General features: G+C 35.2%; 1 protein-coding gene and 1 non-coding gene across 4 annotated transcripts in view; one reads left to right on the forward strand and one right to left on the reverse strand.

The window, feature by feature from the left end:
* NSRP1 (nuclear speckle splicing regulatory protein 1) overlaps window positions 1-16902 on the reverse strand; it is a 60279-nt gene that overhangs the window by 10522 nt on the left and 32855 nt on the right. For all 3 annotated transcript variants that reach the window (XM_060647823.1, XM_060647825.3, XM_060647824.3), the window contains one exon: window positions 3929-3985. In XM_060647823.1, the coding sequence (XP_060503806.1) occupies window positions 3929-3985 (57 nt within the window). The remainder of the gene's footprint in view (window positions 1-3928; window positions 3986-16902) is intronic.
* LOC132688658 (small nucleolar RNA SNORD116) lies at window positions 12855-12943 on the forward strand. The gene has a single exon (XR_009614639.2). It is a non-coding gene; the product is annotated as a small nucleolar RNA SNORD116 (small nucleolar RNA).

Raw genomic sequence — 16902 nt, forward strand, 5'->3', positions numbered from 1 at the left:
GATGACATGATACTCTATGTAGAAAACCTGAAAGACTCCAACAAAAAAATTGCTAGAACTAATATGTGAATTCAGCAACGTTGCAGGATATAAAATCAATGAACAGAATTCAGTTGCATTTCTATATACCAATAATGAAGCAGCATAAAGAGATATCAAGGAATTGGTCCCTTCTATAATTGCACCAAAACCAATAAGGAATATTTTGGAATACACCTAACCAGAGAAGTAAAAGATCTCTACTCTGGAACCATAGAACACTTGTAAAAGAAATTGAAGATGACACAAAGAAATGGAAAAACATTCCATGCTCATGGACTGAAAAAACAAACACTGTTAAAATGTCTATACTACCCAATGCAATCTACACATTTAATACAATCCCTATCAAAATACTACCAGCATTTTTCACAGAGCTAGAACAAACAATCCTAAAATTTGTATGGAACCACAAAAGACCCTGAATAGCCAAAGCAATCCTGAAAAAGAAAAGCAAAGCTGGAGGTATCGTAATTCTGGACTTCAAGCTACATTACAAAGCTATAGTCATCAAGGCAGTACACACAACACAAACACAAAAATAAACACATAGATCAATGAAAATAAGACCCAGAAATGGATCCACAACTATATGGTCAACTAATTTTTTCATAAAGCAGGGAAGACTATCCAATGGAAAAAGGTCTCCTCAATAAATGGTGTTGTGAAAACTGGATGGTGACTGGCAGAAGAATGAAACTGGACCACTTCTTACATCATACACAAAAATAAATTCAAATGGATGAAAGACCTAAATGTGAGACAGGAAACCATCAAAATCCTACAGGAGAACACAGGCAGCAACCTCTTTCACCTCAGCCAGAGCAACTTCTTACTAGAAGTTGCCAAAGGCAAGGGAAACAAAATCAAAAATGAACTACTGAGACTTCATCAAAATAAAAAGCTTCTGCACAGTGAAGGAAAACAATCAACAAAACTTAAAAGGCAACCTGAAGAATGGAAGACATATCTAATAAAAGGTTAGTATTCAAAGTCTATAAAGAACTTATCAAACTCAACACTTAAAAAACAAATAATCCATTTAAGAAATGGGCAGAAGACACGAATAGACATTTTTCCAAAGATATCCAAATGGTTGACACATGAAAAGATGCTCAACATCACTCATCATCAGAGAAATACAAATCAAAAACCACAATGAGATACCACCTCACACCTATGAGAATGGCTAAAATTAACAACACAGGAAACAATAAGAGTTGGTGAGGATGCAGAGTAAGGGTTCATCTTGCACTGCTGGTAGGAATGCAAACTGGTGCAGCCACTCTGGAACACAGTATGGAGGTTCCTTAAAAAGTTAAAAATAGAACTACTCTGTGACCCAGCAATTGTACTACTAGGTATTTACCCAAAGGATACAAAACTACAGATTTGAAGGGGTACGTGCACCCCAATGTCCATAGCATTATCAACAGCCAAATTATGGAAAGAGCCCAAATGTCTATCGACTGATGAATGGATAAACATGTGGTATATACATATATGATGGAGTATTACTCAGCCATCAAAAGGAATGAAATCTTGCCATTTGCAATGATGTGGATGGAACTAAAGTGTATTATCCTAAGCGAAATAAGTCACTCAGAGTACCATGATTTCACTCATATGTGGAATTTAAGAAAAAACAAAAACAAAAAACAGATGAACACATGGAAGGGGGAAAAACAAAAGAAAGGGAAACATATCATAACAGACTCTATGATACAGAACTGAGGGTTGATGGAGGATGATAGGTGGGGGAATGGGCTTGGGTGATGGGTATTAAGGAAAGAGCTAATCATTTTGAGCACTGGGTGTTATATGTAAGTGATGAGTCACTGAAGTCTACTCCTGAAAATAACTTTACACTATATTAACTGGAATTTAAATAAAAATTTAAGATAAATATATAAATTTTGTTGCAACAAGATATAGCTAAAGAACTGTCACAGAGGGGCACTTGGGTATCTTAGTTGGTTGAGCATCCAACTTTGGTTCAGTCACGATCTCACAGGTTGTGAGTTCAAGCCCCACGTCAGGCTCTGTGCTAACAGCTCAGAGCCTGTAGCCTGCTTCAGATTCTGTGTCCCCCCACCCACCCCCGTTCCTCTCCCACTCGCACTCTCTCTCTCAAAAATAAACACTAAAAAAACAAACAAACAAAAAACCGTTACAGTTTCTCACCTATATAACCATATATAAATAGCTATTAATTCACTAAAAGATTTACTTACTAGTACTGAACTACTAAAAATTTTACAGGGATAATAAACAATGGTATAAAATGGTTGCTAATATTATACATACAAGAGCTGATATTTGATGTATGCAGGTTGAAACTGCTAAAATAACCAACAAATATTGACTAGAGGGTGTTATGTTTTCTCCTGTATTGATATGGAACAAATACGTTAAAACAAAATTTTTTTAACATTTATTCATTTTTGAGAGACAGAGTACGGGGGCGGAGGGGCAGAGAGAGAGAGAGAGAGAGAGAGAGAGAGACAGAATCTGAAGCAGGTTCCAGGCTATGAGCTGTCAGCACAGAGCCTGTCACAGGGCTTGAACTCACAGACTGAGAGACCACGACCTGAGCTGAAGTAGGACGTTTAAATGACCGAGCCACCCAGGCACCCCTGGAACAAATACATTTAGATGAGTACTTGTCATTCAAGGAGATTTACTCAATTTTGATTCAAATGTTACTACTGACATTGCAAAATATGAGAAATTGTCAAGTGGATGGAGCAAATTGAACCCTATTCCTTACAATTTAACAGTTCCACATGTACGTTATAATGAATACTCCATGACTAAACTATAACAATGGATTAAAAAATATATATATATATATAAATCAATAATATAACCCCCAATGTACTACACATGTAGAATAAAAATAATTTCTTTTTGAGAGAGAGCACAGGAATGGGGGAAAGAGGCAGAGGAAGAGAGAGAAAGGGAGAATATCTTAAGCAGCAGGCTCCATGCTCAGTGCAGAGCCGAATGAAGGGCTTGATCCCACAACCCTGGGATCATGACATGAGCCGAAATCAGTCAGACACTTAACTGACTGAACCACCTTGGCGCACCTGAAGTTTCAGATTTCTTAATCAGGACCACAGGCAAGTTTGCGAGAATTTTAAAAATATAATGTATGTATTAAAAAAAAGTCCTTGTAAATACTATAGAATGCCATATAAATATAAGGCTCTAGGCAAGTCTATCGAAAATTACTAGATATTCCCCATTCTTAGAGAATTTCAGATTATAAACTCATGAAATTACTTCAGGGTGAAAAGACTTTTTTTAAGCAAGTAAGTTCATTAATAAGAATTATTAAACCACATAATCCACTATAAGACTACTGAGTCATCTGAAAGCAGAAATGGGTTTAATCTACAACACAGCAATGAAGAGCTAATTCTTCACTGTGCTTTGCCTTTAAAATTTATCACAAAAACCTGAAATCTATTATGAATCAAGAAACATCCTAAACATTTTCAGAAAACAAGGGTCAAGATAAAAATTTTTTTAAACATTTACTTATTTTTGAGAGAGAGAGAGAGAGAGAGAGAGAGAGAGAGAGAGAGACAGAGCACGACGAGCAGAGGAGGGGCAGAGAGAGGGAGACACAATCCGAAGCAGGCTCCAGGCTCTGAGCTGTCAGTGCAGAACCCTGACGTGGGGCTCAAACTCACGAACGTGAGACCATGACCTGAGCTGAAGTTGGATGCTTAACCAACTGAGCCACTCAGGTGCCCCTACATAAAATTATTTCTTTATATATATTCAGTCTCAAGACCTAGATAACCAGAACTTATACTTAAAAAAAAAACATGAGCTGAAATACTTCACCAAACACATTTAATTCACCCAGTCACCTTACCTGTTTCATTGCTTGCTTCTTAGCAGCTTCCCTCTGAAGGCTTTCACTCACGGAGGTCTATAAAACATAAAAAATACTGTCATTGTTTAAAACTAATTTAAAATTTCGTTTCTAGTATTCTGGTTGGCAGCCAGTTCCTTACCTATAGTTAAAAACAGAAAAAATTATGAAAAAATATTATGAACTAAATTAACATTTTCAAGGTCTTTTACCTAAACCTTAGGAAACAAATGAATTATAAATTATGAGAACAGGCTGTAACATGTAAGAGAAAATAGAGTGGTACAGGAAAAAATGAGGTAACATGGCTTTTTATTCCCAACTTCACCACTAAGGCATTCAATCTCTAACGGATTTCAATTTATTTTGCCTGTACATGTGAGTGTGTGTGTGAGTATGCATGCATTGGGTAGGGGAACACTGGTCCCTTGCAACACGAAAGTGGTATGATTCCCAGCAACAAAAAGCACATTCTTTTAATATTCACCATTGAATAATAGTATCAAGTTCTTGGCATATGTTAAGGCTTAGGGGCTGCCAGAACTATCTGTGGCTATAATCATTCAATAAATATGTACTGAAAAGCCTACATATCAGACACTGTTCTAGCTTCTGCAGATAGCAAGGAAAACAAGAACAGTCTCTATCTCTGAGAGATAAATGGTTTGAAAGGGAAGAAAAAGTGACTAAAGAGATAATTAGAACATAGATGTGATAAGCTATAAAGTGACTTAAAAAAAAGCCTGTGGGAGCACAGAATCAAGAAAGCCTTCCTAAAAGAGATAGGACATTAAACCTGAACCAAAAAAGAATTTAAGAGAAGGCAAGAGGTATTTAGTAATCACATGGGCAAAAGCAAACATTTACAGCTAAGAAAGGAAATATAATTAAAATACTTAAAAAATGTTTTCTTAAAAGGATAAGGCTTTGTAAATATACTAACCAACTTTGAAATGTACACTTTAAAAGTGTGAGTTTTATGGTATGTGAATTTTATATTAAAATAAGGCTGGGTGGCTCAGTCAGTTAAGCGTCCAACTTCGGCTCAGGTCATGATCTCATGAGTTCATGAGTTCGAGCCCCACATTGGGCTCTGTGCTGACAGCTTGGAGCCTGGAGCCTGTTTTGGATTCTGTGTCTCCTTCTCTCTATGCCCCTCCCCCACTCGTGCTCTGTCTCTCTCTCTCTCTCAAAAATAAATAAATGTAAAAAAAAAAAAAATTAAAAAAAAAAATAAGGCTACTGATTGAGTTTATCTCTTAATGAAAAGTGTAACCCCCAGCCTCAGGACTATACTTCTCTAGCATATTGACATTTGCTGCTTTCAGCTGTGTAGTATCAGTTGGTGCCTCCTTTGTTTACCATGGCAACAAAAAGAACAAAATAAATAAACCTAATTCTAGTTCCCTAGAGCCATGGAGATAAATAAAGTTAATACACAAATGCCATACAAGTAATAGAACACACACTTATTAAAAGAATTGTACAGGCAAAGAACTAAGGACATTTTAGGTGACAGTGAATTGACTACAACTAGAGAAAAAGATATCAATAACAAAAACAATAGTAGCTAACATTTACCGAGCCAGGTGCCATGCTAGGTGGATTACTTGTGTATTACATGTATTATTAATTTAATACAAATTTGTTATGTGATACAACACATTTTTACTCATTAGAATACCAATGTTAAATATTAAAATGTTAAATGTACTACTAATAAGCATAACTCATAAATTCTTTCCAATCTATTTTTAATGTCTCAGTCTTTCTAAGTGTAAATTAAATGTTTCTTGATCATTGACTTAGTAATGTCTTTAGGATTGACTAGAAGATTAAGTGTCCAAATGCAATCAACTTCTTTGATTGCTTTTATTATATTATTTTTTCTTATCTCTCTTCCAGCCGGTCACAACTCATCTGCTGTCGCTTTCAGTGTGGTTGCTTCAACCTAAACTACTTAAGTTAGAAAAGTAAAACACAGAGCCAGTACTTTTTAGACTCATGTAATATAGAACAAGGAGACTGGGAAGGGCCTTTCTAATGTAAAGTATATATACTCTGAGACATAACAAGAGGTTTTGTTCCCATGTTTCTAGCTGTTCTGAAGGATGATTTCTGTCTGACTTTTGAAAAACATCAGATGTTCTTACTTAAAGGGTGTTAACAGAATGGAAGGAGTACAGTATTTTACACATTCTATTCACAGACTTATAACCCTGGAATTCCAACAGCATCATCAGTGGAATAAAGAGGCAGCTCTGAACCTAAGCTGAGAAAGTCAGGGAAGAGTACCTCCTTTTGAAGCTCCTTCGATTTTCAGTTTAATTTTTTTTTTAAGTTTATTTATTTTGAGAGAGAGCAAACACATGTGCGCACACGAGGGGAAGGGCAGAGAGAGAGGCGGAGAAAGAATCCCAAGCAGGCTCTGCATTGCTGAACACAAACCACTCACAAACCATGAAATCATGACTTGAGCCAAAATCAAGAGTTGGAGGCTTAAGTGACTGAGCCACCCAGGAGCCCGATTCTCAGTTTTCTAACTAAACGAACTCTGACAGTGACTATTAAAGGTAATAACTAAAATGTTAACAACTGAGGGCCTCTGACTGGCTCAGTGAGTAAAGCACATGACTCTTGATCTTGGGGTCATGAGTTTGAGCCCCATGTTGGGGGTACAGTTTACTTAAAAAAAAAAAAAGCCAATAATTTGTTTAAACACATACACACAAAAAGTTAAAAATAAAGAGTGCAGTAGAACTTTTAGTTGTTTCTATAATTGTGACCTCACATAAAAATCAGTGAATGTATTGAACAATTTTAAATCAATATATAAAAAATCAATAAATGTATTAATGATCATTTAAAATTTTCTGTATAACAAACATAAGAAATTCAAGTCTAGATCCATCCTGGAGATAAAAAACCAGCCAAATTAAAAGCAGGATCAATAACATTTTGTATTTTAAAGGTCAAGTTTTTCTAAGTCTTTAGAGATATCCTTGAATTAAAATATGAATGTTAAGAATCAACTTTTAATTCACGGCTCTTTCTCAACTTATGACAAGGTATGTCCTAATAATCCCATCATAAATTGAAAATATTTTAAGTTGAAATGCATTTAATACACATGACCTATCCAACATCATGGCTTAGGCCAGTCTACCTTAAACATGTTCAGAACACTCACATTAGCCTACAGTTGGGCAAAATGATCTAACACAAAGCCTACTTTATAAAAGTGCTGAATATCTCACATAATTTACTGAATACTGTACTGAAAGTCAGTAACAGAATGGTTGTTTGGGTACAGGATAATTTTAAGTGTATGGGTTGTTTACTCTTGTGATCACATGGCTGACTGTGAGCTGTGGTTCATGGCCAGAGCCCAGCATCATGACAAGAGTACTGCATATCATTAGCCCCGGATAAGATCAAAATTTGACATACAATTTCTATTGAATGCATATCACTTCTGTATCATTATAAAGCTGAAAAATCCTACATCAAACTATCCTAAGTCAGGGACTGTCTATGGTTTCTATAAAAAGAAAGGAGCAGCGCCTGGCTAGCTCAGTTGGTAAAGCACTCAACTCTTGAGCTTGGGATTGTGAGTTCAAGCCCCACTCTGGGCATAGAGCTTATTTAATTAAAAAAAAGAAAAGAAAAGAAAAGAAAAAGGAAGGATAAGTGAGAGAAGATTAAAAAGACAAAAACAAGTCCTCCTGCATAAATCAAGGAAGGCTTCATCTTAATGAACTCAGTAATAGATTTCATGTATATGCCTTATGAATTAAAAAAACTTAGATATATAATAATCACCAAAATATCAGCCTCTAACTTCAGAGTTCCTATATTGTATGGTATAAAAAGGAAGTACAGAATAATGGTTACAAGTGTAGGCTTGGGACTCTGACCGAGTTCAAACTGTTCTTTCCCTTACTAGCTGTGTTATTTCAGGTATGTTACTCATCTATATAATAGTACCTACCTCAAAGGTCCTTTAATCCTCACAAGAATTAAATGAAAATAAAATATAAAAAGTGCTTAGCAAGTTTCTGGCTCAAAGAAGTACTCAATAAGGGGTAGCCATCATTATTACCATTATTATTACTATGCTCATGTTTAAGAACATGAGACTGAAGAAATGTTTATATTTAAACAAATTAAGTTATGGGAAAACAGTTACAGTTAAACCAATGTGCTCACCAGAAAAGCATGTAAACTCTGTCTCATCTTATATTTATTGCTATGCTTAATAAAACACAAGATTGTTATTTAATTAGAACTCTAAATACATATAGTATGATTCAATTTACATCTACTAAAATAGAAAAATCTATTCTGTAGAATATTTAAAAGGCTGTACATGTGTTTTGTGTTAAGATGCCTTAAGGTTTTATATCCAGTATACCAATCAACAGGAAAATGGAGGATGTATACATTCAAGTCCATTGCTAGCCATGGGATCTATGGCATAGCTAAGGAATGGGTTTTTTTAGAACTGATAGTGGCTTTATTAGGAACTCCTTATAAATGAAAATATACCTCTCCAAGCATGAGTAGATCAGAAAGAACCCTTCTTTGAGGGAGTCCTCTACTGTGCTGCTATAGTAATAACTGGATAGTGGGACTTGATCTGGGATATCTGCCTTTAATAATTGCTCTGGTTTAGGGTGGAGTTCTCGTTGAAGTATATTTTCTAAAACTTTGTTTTTCATTAATTGTAAATTCACAGGTAGCTGCAAAAAAATGTACAGGAAGGTCGTTTGCCCAGCTTCCTCCAATAGTAACATCTTAAATAACTATAGTACAATATCAATACCAGGAAACAGACATTGGTACAAACCACAGAGCTTATTCATATTTTACCAGTTATACGTGTATATATTCGTGACAGTACGTGTATAGTTCTATGCTATTTTATGAAATGTATAGCTTCACGTGACTACCACCACAACCAAGATATTTAACTGTACCATCACCACAATATTCCTTTTGTGCTACCCCTATACAGCCATACTCACCTCTTTTCCCCACCCCTAATCCCTGGCACCACTAAGCTGTTCCCTATCCCTATATGTTACTTCATGAATGTTAAATAAATGGAATCATTTTGAACCTGGCTTTTTTCACTCAGCATTATTTTAAAGGAATATATATTGCTTAGTACAGATATCACAAAACACTTTAGTTCTTGCCTCAAAATATTCTAGCCTACAACTGGCCTAAGGAAAAATAGCTGTTAAATAAAATGATTAAAGCTGAATGTGACCAAACCACACAATACAATCACTGATTGATTAGTTTCAAAATTAGCAGGCAGGCAATTATTCTAATTTTATGTCTGAACACCAATTAGTTTATAAAATGAGAGTATTCCTTAATAGTGTCTCCTAATAAAACCACAATTACCATTAGTTTTAAATGTAGGAAGATAAAAATTACTGCCTGTAAGGGCTTTTATCTTAAAGAAAAAATAACTCAAGTTATAAATTGGCTCAAATGTAAACACTCCAACTGGTCCTAAAAGTGTAAAAACTGCCACTGTACCACAATCTTTCAAAATAGGATTTATACCAAAAATCTCAGAGAAATAACTTTTCAGAAAACCTGAAGTAATAGTTCCTTGCAAATGTTTCACTTAATTCGACAAACATGTTTTGAGAGCCTACTAGGTATATAGCACTGAAAGTGAGAGAGGAGCCATATTTGGTTAACACCTTAGTTTTATATGTCTAATCTAAGAGCTGGTAGGTTCCTATTAACTTTAATTCCAAGTAAGAAATTAAGAAATGAACATGAAGACAAATGAGATAAAATGCCAGGTCCATTTTATATATACTAGTAATATATAACAATATATTCTTTCTACACACACACACACACACACACACACACACACACACACACAGAGTAAAGATGTGATTATCAAGTACAGGCACCATAAACTGAAGAATTAAGAAAAACACTGCAACTGGATATTCTTAGTCTTTAGTACTTCATTGTTCTGTGTAGATAATAAAAATTATTTAATCAGTAAATGTCTCAGTAAGCTGTAGACAGATATGATCTAATTAGAAGGGAGATGGGTTTTTGTTTTTTTTTTTAATGTTTATTTTTTAGTGAGAGAGAGAGAGTGTGTGTGTGATCAGGGAAGGGGCAGAGAGAGAGACACAGAATCTGAAACAGGCTCTAGGCTCCAAGCGGTCAGCACAGAGCCTGATGCGAGGCTCAAACTCACGGACTGTGAGATCATGACCTGAGCTGAAGTTGGATGCTTAACCAACTGAGCCACACAGGCACCCCATACAAAAGGGAGATGGTTTTAAACACCTTCACAATCAGTTCAGATAAATGCAAAAGAAACCGTATGTCTGTGCCTTTCTTAGATCACTACACATGTTTAGATGGTTTGTCTCCTGGGCTGTGAGAACTACCAGAAGAGAAATAGCTTTATACTATAGTTTAATGACACTGAGAAAGAAATAAGATACTGGACCCATTAATTTATATTATTGAATTACCTTTCTTCAGTCACAAAATTTTTAAAAATTAAAAATTCAGAAAAGTGTTCTGAATTTTTCTTTTTTGGGGGGAGAAATCAATCTATTTTTCCATAAGTAATAAATCACAATTAAAAAATCACATATGGACTTCTTTATGAAATAAGAGGTTTACCTATCCACTTATCCAAAATAGTTCTCAGCTAAAGAAAAAACAGTTCAAGAATCAATCCTTCTTTTTAAACACATTTTTTTTAAATGTTCATTTATTTTTGAGAGAGAGCGTGTGAGCAGGGAGGAGCAGAGAGAGAGGGAGACACAGAATGTGAAGCAGGCTCCAGGCTCTGAGCTGTCAGCACAGAGTGCGAAGTGGGGCTGGAACTCTCGAACTGCGCGATTGTGACCTGAGCCAAAGTCGGATGCCCAACTGACTGAGCCACCCAGGTGCCCCAAGAATCAATCCTTCTTCAAGTGGCTTATCGCTACAATTGAAAATTGTGCTCTGAAAACTTAGAAATGAAAACTTCCTGTTCTTCATTTTTTAAACTATGTTTTCTTTTTTTAACATTTATTTATTAGTGAGAGACAGAGACAGAGCATGAGTGGGGGAGAGGCAGAGATAGAGGGAGACACAGAATCTCAAGCAGGCTCCAGGCTCTGGGCTGTCAGCACAGAGCCCACTGTGGGGCTCGAACTCACAAATTGCAAGATCATGCCCTGAGCCGAAGTCAGATGCTTAACCAACTGAGCCACCCAGGTGCGCCATTTGTTTTTTAAACTTGAGATCATTTAATAAAGGGCCTACAACTCTGCAATCTCTATTATGAGCTTTATTTGTCCACATTCATATAACTCTTTTGTAAGTACAAAAGCCTATTTAAGAGATGTAAAAAATAGACAAAATTTTTATTACATAAGCTCTGACGGAAAACATGGATATGGCTATCAACAGAAAATTTATAAAAGAGAAAATATGAATGACCATTAGCTATATGAAAAAAGTTCAATCTTATCAATAACTAAGGAGATAAAAATGAAAACATTAACTTTTATCATCAAATTAATAAGAGATTTTAAACATTTTATCATCCAATGTTGGCAAAAGCAAATATATACTCCCACATTGTGAAAATGTGAAATAGTTCCCAATTTGGCAAAATCTATTAAAAGCCTGAAAAAATATCTATTTCTTTTGACCCAGTAATTCCATTTTCAGAAGTTCATTCTATGGATAAAAAGAAAAAAAACAAAAGATGTACAAAAAGATTTAGGTGCTAGGATATTCACTGTATTATATAATGGGGTATCTACTCACACTTGTGAAAACCTTGATGCAACCTAACTTTCAACATCAGAAGATCAGTTAAGTTGTATATCCTTCAACAGCTCTGCAGACACTTAAAGATTTGGTTTCAACAACATTTAATGGTATGCGCAAACTTTAATGCTTTACCCGTATCAGTCCACGTTCACTACTCAAGAAGCTCTGCTCTAATAATCATCCCCTCTCATACTGTGGCCACACTGTTTCTTGTGTCTTTTACCTTGATTAAAACCTTCTCATGAAGTCCAACAATCCCCACATCCTCATTCCCTTTGATGAACTTTAAATTCCTTGATTGAAACCAGCTTTTCCCTAATAATCCCCTTTCTTCTGAGGCTGTTCATGGCTCACATTCTTCAAATTAGGAAAACACTGTGTCATACGCTACGGGTAAAACCCCTACTCCTTTGAACTTCATGCCATATGACTGTTACCTTTATCCTTTTCTTCTCTCGATTTGTGAACTTTTATTACTTACTATCTCTGACATCTTGATTTCAGTTTTCCTCTCTACTCTACATCATGCCATCCTCCATACAACACCCTGACCTGACCTTGTTTTCCTCAGCTCCAGTAATGATGGTTTCGTTTCCTCTCTACTTAGTCACCCTATCATGGTCACTCTTGTCATTATCTGCGACTGCTGAAGCTCTGATTTGAAACTGTAAATCTGGAAAACCAACCCGACAACAACCACTATTCTTCGACCAAATTTCACTGAATATAAGATGTACATTATTTCGCATTGTTACATCTCTGAAATTGGGATACACCTTGTAATCAGTGGCATCATCTAATTGCTACTGACCAAAAGGTATTCTTAATATACTTGGTATTGCCTACATATGTGTGAATATTAAAAGTGTCAGCATCAAAACCTTCAGAATGAGTACCATCAAGTGTTGGTGATGTAGCATTTCTTAAAATTATGCAATTAGGTAGAGATAATTTACTTTGGACTCCCACTTGGGATTATTATTTAACAGGCCTTCTTCACCATCTCCAAACACCCTCTTTACGACCACTAAGTCAGAAAGAGTGATAAATCTGGAAAAATAGTCATCAAGGAGTCTGAGTGAAAAAGTAAGTTCAAAAAAGACTGATGATGACTCACTCACATTCATTCCATGGAAAATCTGAACAAAATGACAATTCACTACCATTAAGAAAAAACCAAAAAACCCTAGATCTGAAGAAGTTTTAGAGATTCCTTAACCAATTATTTTAATTCACATTTTGCTTTTTATATAAGAGTAAGCGAAGATAAAGATTTACATCTGATTAAGACTAAAAGAACTCTTTCAATATTATATTGCATACTAAATATATAGTTAGAACTCTAACTCATGAGGAAGACTATCATAGTTTAATTGGTGGTGTTTTCTTAATGATACATAAAAGTGCAACTTACAATGTTTCAGATTTCAATAAAATAGATAGCTCTCTTGCTCATTTATTTCCACTGTATCTTTTCTTTGATCTTATGGATGCCCTTAATTCCTTGATTTTTCTATTTTCTTTTTTTTTTTTTAAGTTTATTTATTTATTTTGAGAGAATGAGAGAGCCATGGAAGGGTCAGAGAGAGGGAGAGAGAATCCCAAGCAAAATCCACACTGTCAGCACAGAGCCTGATGCAGGGCTCAAACTCATGAACGATGAGATTATGACCTGAGCCAAAACCAAGAGTCAGATACTTAACCAACTGAGCCACCCAGATGCCCCTTCTTTGTTTTTGAAGTTTACTCTTGCCAATAATCTTAACTCCCTTGCAACACTGCCCATCTTCTGCACCTACTTGATAATCACAAATCTTGAATGCATGCAACCATCTGCTGTCTACAGTAAGGCAACCAAGCATTCCTAGAAAATATAATTTCTTAGCTTCCAATTGTAACTGAGCCCTCATGCTATTTACCACTTCTCCTTTTTCACTTATCAAGTCTCTCTTCTTTCTCTACCAACTATATTCAGGTCTCTTCTCTTTTTAAACCTCCTATACTCTGTCAACTTTCCCTATACATGACAACACTACCTTTAAAAATTAAGAAAAATCATTATGTGCAAAAAATAACACATCTGTGAATTTATTACCCAGCCTAAGAAATGGAACATTATCAGTAAAGTCATTATATATCCTTTCCTAATCTCATTTCCCACCCTTTCCACCCTAAATTTTTATATCATCTCCTTGCTTTTTGTTAGTTTTGCTACATATGTATTTAAGGAGCTCAGGACAAGGCCACCCCAAAATATGCTGCTTTGGCATATTGATTATTTTGAGTTGAAGACACTTGAAAAACAGCCAATGCAAGGACACTATGACCTTCCTTTTTCTTCCTAAAAGCAGGAGATAAAATTCCCATGTGAAAGGTGCCTTCTCTGTACTAGGAAGAAGAAGCACACTTATCACCCAAGATGGGGAGTCAAGGTCAAGAGACATCTACATAAACATATCTTGTTAAAATAACTATCTTCCTTTAGTCTACCCACTTATTTTGGTTACTTTCCTACAACTTCTACTTTGTTCAACCTAGTATATAAGCACTTAGGCCTAATCACTTCTTTGGGTCTTCATTTTTCTTGTGAACTTTGCTTTTCTCCTGTTAATCTGTCTTGTGTCCAGAGACTCTATGATAGTAGGGTAATAGTTTACCTCCCTTTCAGCATATCTCTAAATGATGCTGATTTTGCATGATCGAACTTTTATACATTCTCCTGCTGATGAACATTTGGGTTATTTCCCACCCCCTTCAAAGAAAGCAGCTATGAACATTGTTGTCCATGTGTCCTGATACACATGTGTAACCATTTAGGAGAACTGCTACCATGTAGAGCATGTTGTAGGGCTTTTTATACATTCTCCTGCTGATGAACATTTGGGTTATTTCCCACCCCCTTCAAAGAAAGCAGCTATGAACATTGTTGTCCATGTGTCCTGATACACATGTGTAACCATTTAGGAGAACTGCTACCATGTAGAGCATGTTGTAGGGCATGGATCTTCAATTTCACTAAATGCTGACAAATTGTTCTCCAAAGTGGTCTAACCAATTCAAGCTTCCACTTACAGTGTGTAAATTCCCATTACTTTATTTTTGTGAACATTTTATACTGTCCATATTTTTATATATTTCTAAATGGTCTAAAGGAATATGTATTTTTTATGTAACCAGGAGTGACTATAATTATTATGAAACCAGAAGTTATTCTAATTTATTAAGTAACAAAAGCAACTTTAAGATCCTACTCAGAACTTAAAGTTAATTATGCTTAGTATCCACCAGTTGTGGAATATAAAGTGCCATCTGCCTTTGTGTGGTCAGTTTCTAATTCTACACCTTCAGTAAGTACTTAATGTTGCTAGGTCACTCTATGCCAAAGAGAGAATTGAGAGTACACTCTAGGCTTCAGAGAACTTCTTGTCTAGTTAAGGAGACAACTAAACAATACTTTTATGTAACTAAAGAACAATTAACACCAACCTAACAGCATTTATTCATTCACTGAAGTACTTTCTGAACACATACCACGTGCAAGGCACTATTCAAGGTACTGATGGAAAAACAATAAAATAAAGCCCCTGTCCTCAATGAACTTATAAGGAACAATAACAGACTAGTAAAATTTATGTCAGACATATTGCACTCTATGCAGAAAAACAATCAAAGAAAGGTACAGAGACTAATGAGAGGACTGAATTTAAAATAGGACACTCAAGGAAGGTTTCAATGAGAAGGTGCCATTTGAATCAAGACCTGTAAAGTTAAGAAAACAAGTCATAATGAGATCTAGAGAACAGCTTTTCAGGCATTGAGAAAAAGCAAAAGCATGGCTAACATGTCCAAAGAAGTGGGCATGGATGGAATACAGTGAATGGAAAAAATACTACCAGTATTAAGAATTCAGAGGAGGGGAAATCACGGTCTGAGAGAGTCAAAGAAGAATCTATGGAGGAGGAAAGCCTAAGACAAATTTAGAAAGATGGGTAACATAGAAAAAAAAGGTTGTATTATATAAAGGAAACCCTATAAAGATATATCATGACATAAACATAGCAAGAAAGAATGAAGAGATCAACATGATTATAGCAAATGACTTCTGCATGGGTGCTAAGGGCTAAAATTGGACTCAGACTATATCATAAAAACAAGAACTGTAAGAGCGATGCAAAGACAAAAAAGAATTTTTAAATTTTTTTAACTTAATGAAAAGTCATTTAGAAAAATTATCTGGAATCAATGTAATATGGATAATACGAAGTTAGACTAGGGGCAGAGAAGTTATAAGACTATGGCACATGGGAACAGATAAATGGGATAAGCTAGGTCCAAAATATAAACAACTTGGAAATAGATGGACAGAATGAATGCAGAAAACAGGGTCAAACTTGTATTAAAGTTTCTAAGCTAGGAAACTGCAGAAACAGTAATCAGAGATAAAATGACACATATGTTGTCATATGTCTGGATGATCATTTCATCCAGAGCAGTGTGTTTAGAATGGTTACAAAATGAAAAGTTAAACTCCTTATCCAAAAAAGATATGAATGTACATTTTTTTTTTTTAAACTTACATAATAGTTCTCCATTGAGAACTCAATTATACCTCCTATACAGGACATGATCCTCAATTTTACCTCCTTAAAATGCTTTATCACATCATAAATGGAGAACTTATTTATTCTACGTTATTCTCTAGTATCTATACATTTAGATTTTAAAGAATAGGCAAAGAACCTAGAAATGTATTCATTTGAAACAATTCCTTAGGAAGGCAAGTTTTAAATGAGTGGAAATATGATACACATTATTTAATAAAATTATGTGGAGACAACTGTCCAGCCTTCTGAAGGAAAAATTAAAACTGTTTTCTTACCTCACCTCATTCTTTATAACAAACACCAAAATACATTCCAGGCCTTATTAAACATTTAAAGGTAAATACAAGTTGCAGAACATTAAGAGAAGAAAATGTTTTATTAAAAGGTAAAATGACAGTATGTCTATACAAATGACTTAGAGCAACTAAGACTCTCATATATCAATAGTTGAAATAAAAAATGGTGCACCAACTTTGGAGAAGAATTTAGCAGCTTCTTAAAGAGTTACACATACACCTAACATGCAACCCAGCTACTCCATGC

This window comes from Panthera onca, chromosome E1 (genome assembly GCF_046562875.1).
Source record: "Panthera onca isolate mPanOnc1 chromosome E1, mPanOnc1 haplotype 2, whole genome shotgun sequence".
Classification (NCBI taxonomy): Eukaryota; Metazoa; Chordata; class Mammalia; order Carnivora; family Felidae; genus Panthera; species Panthera onca.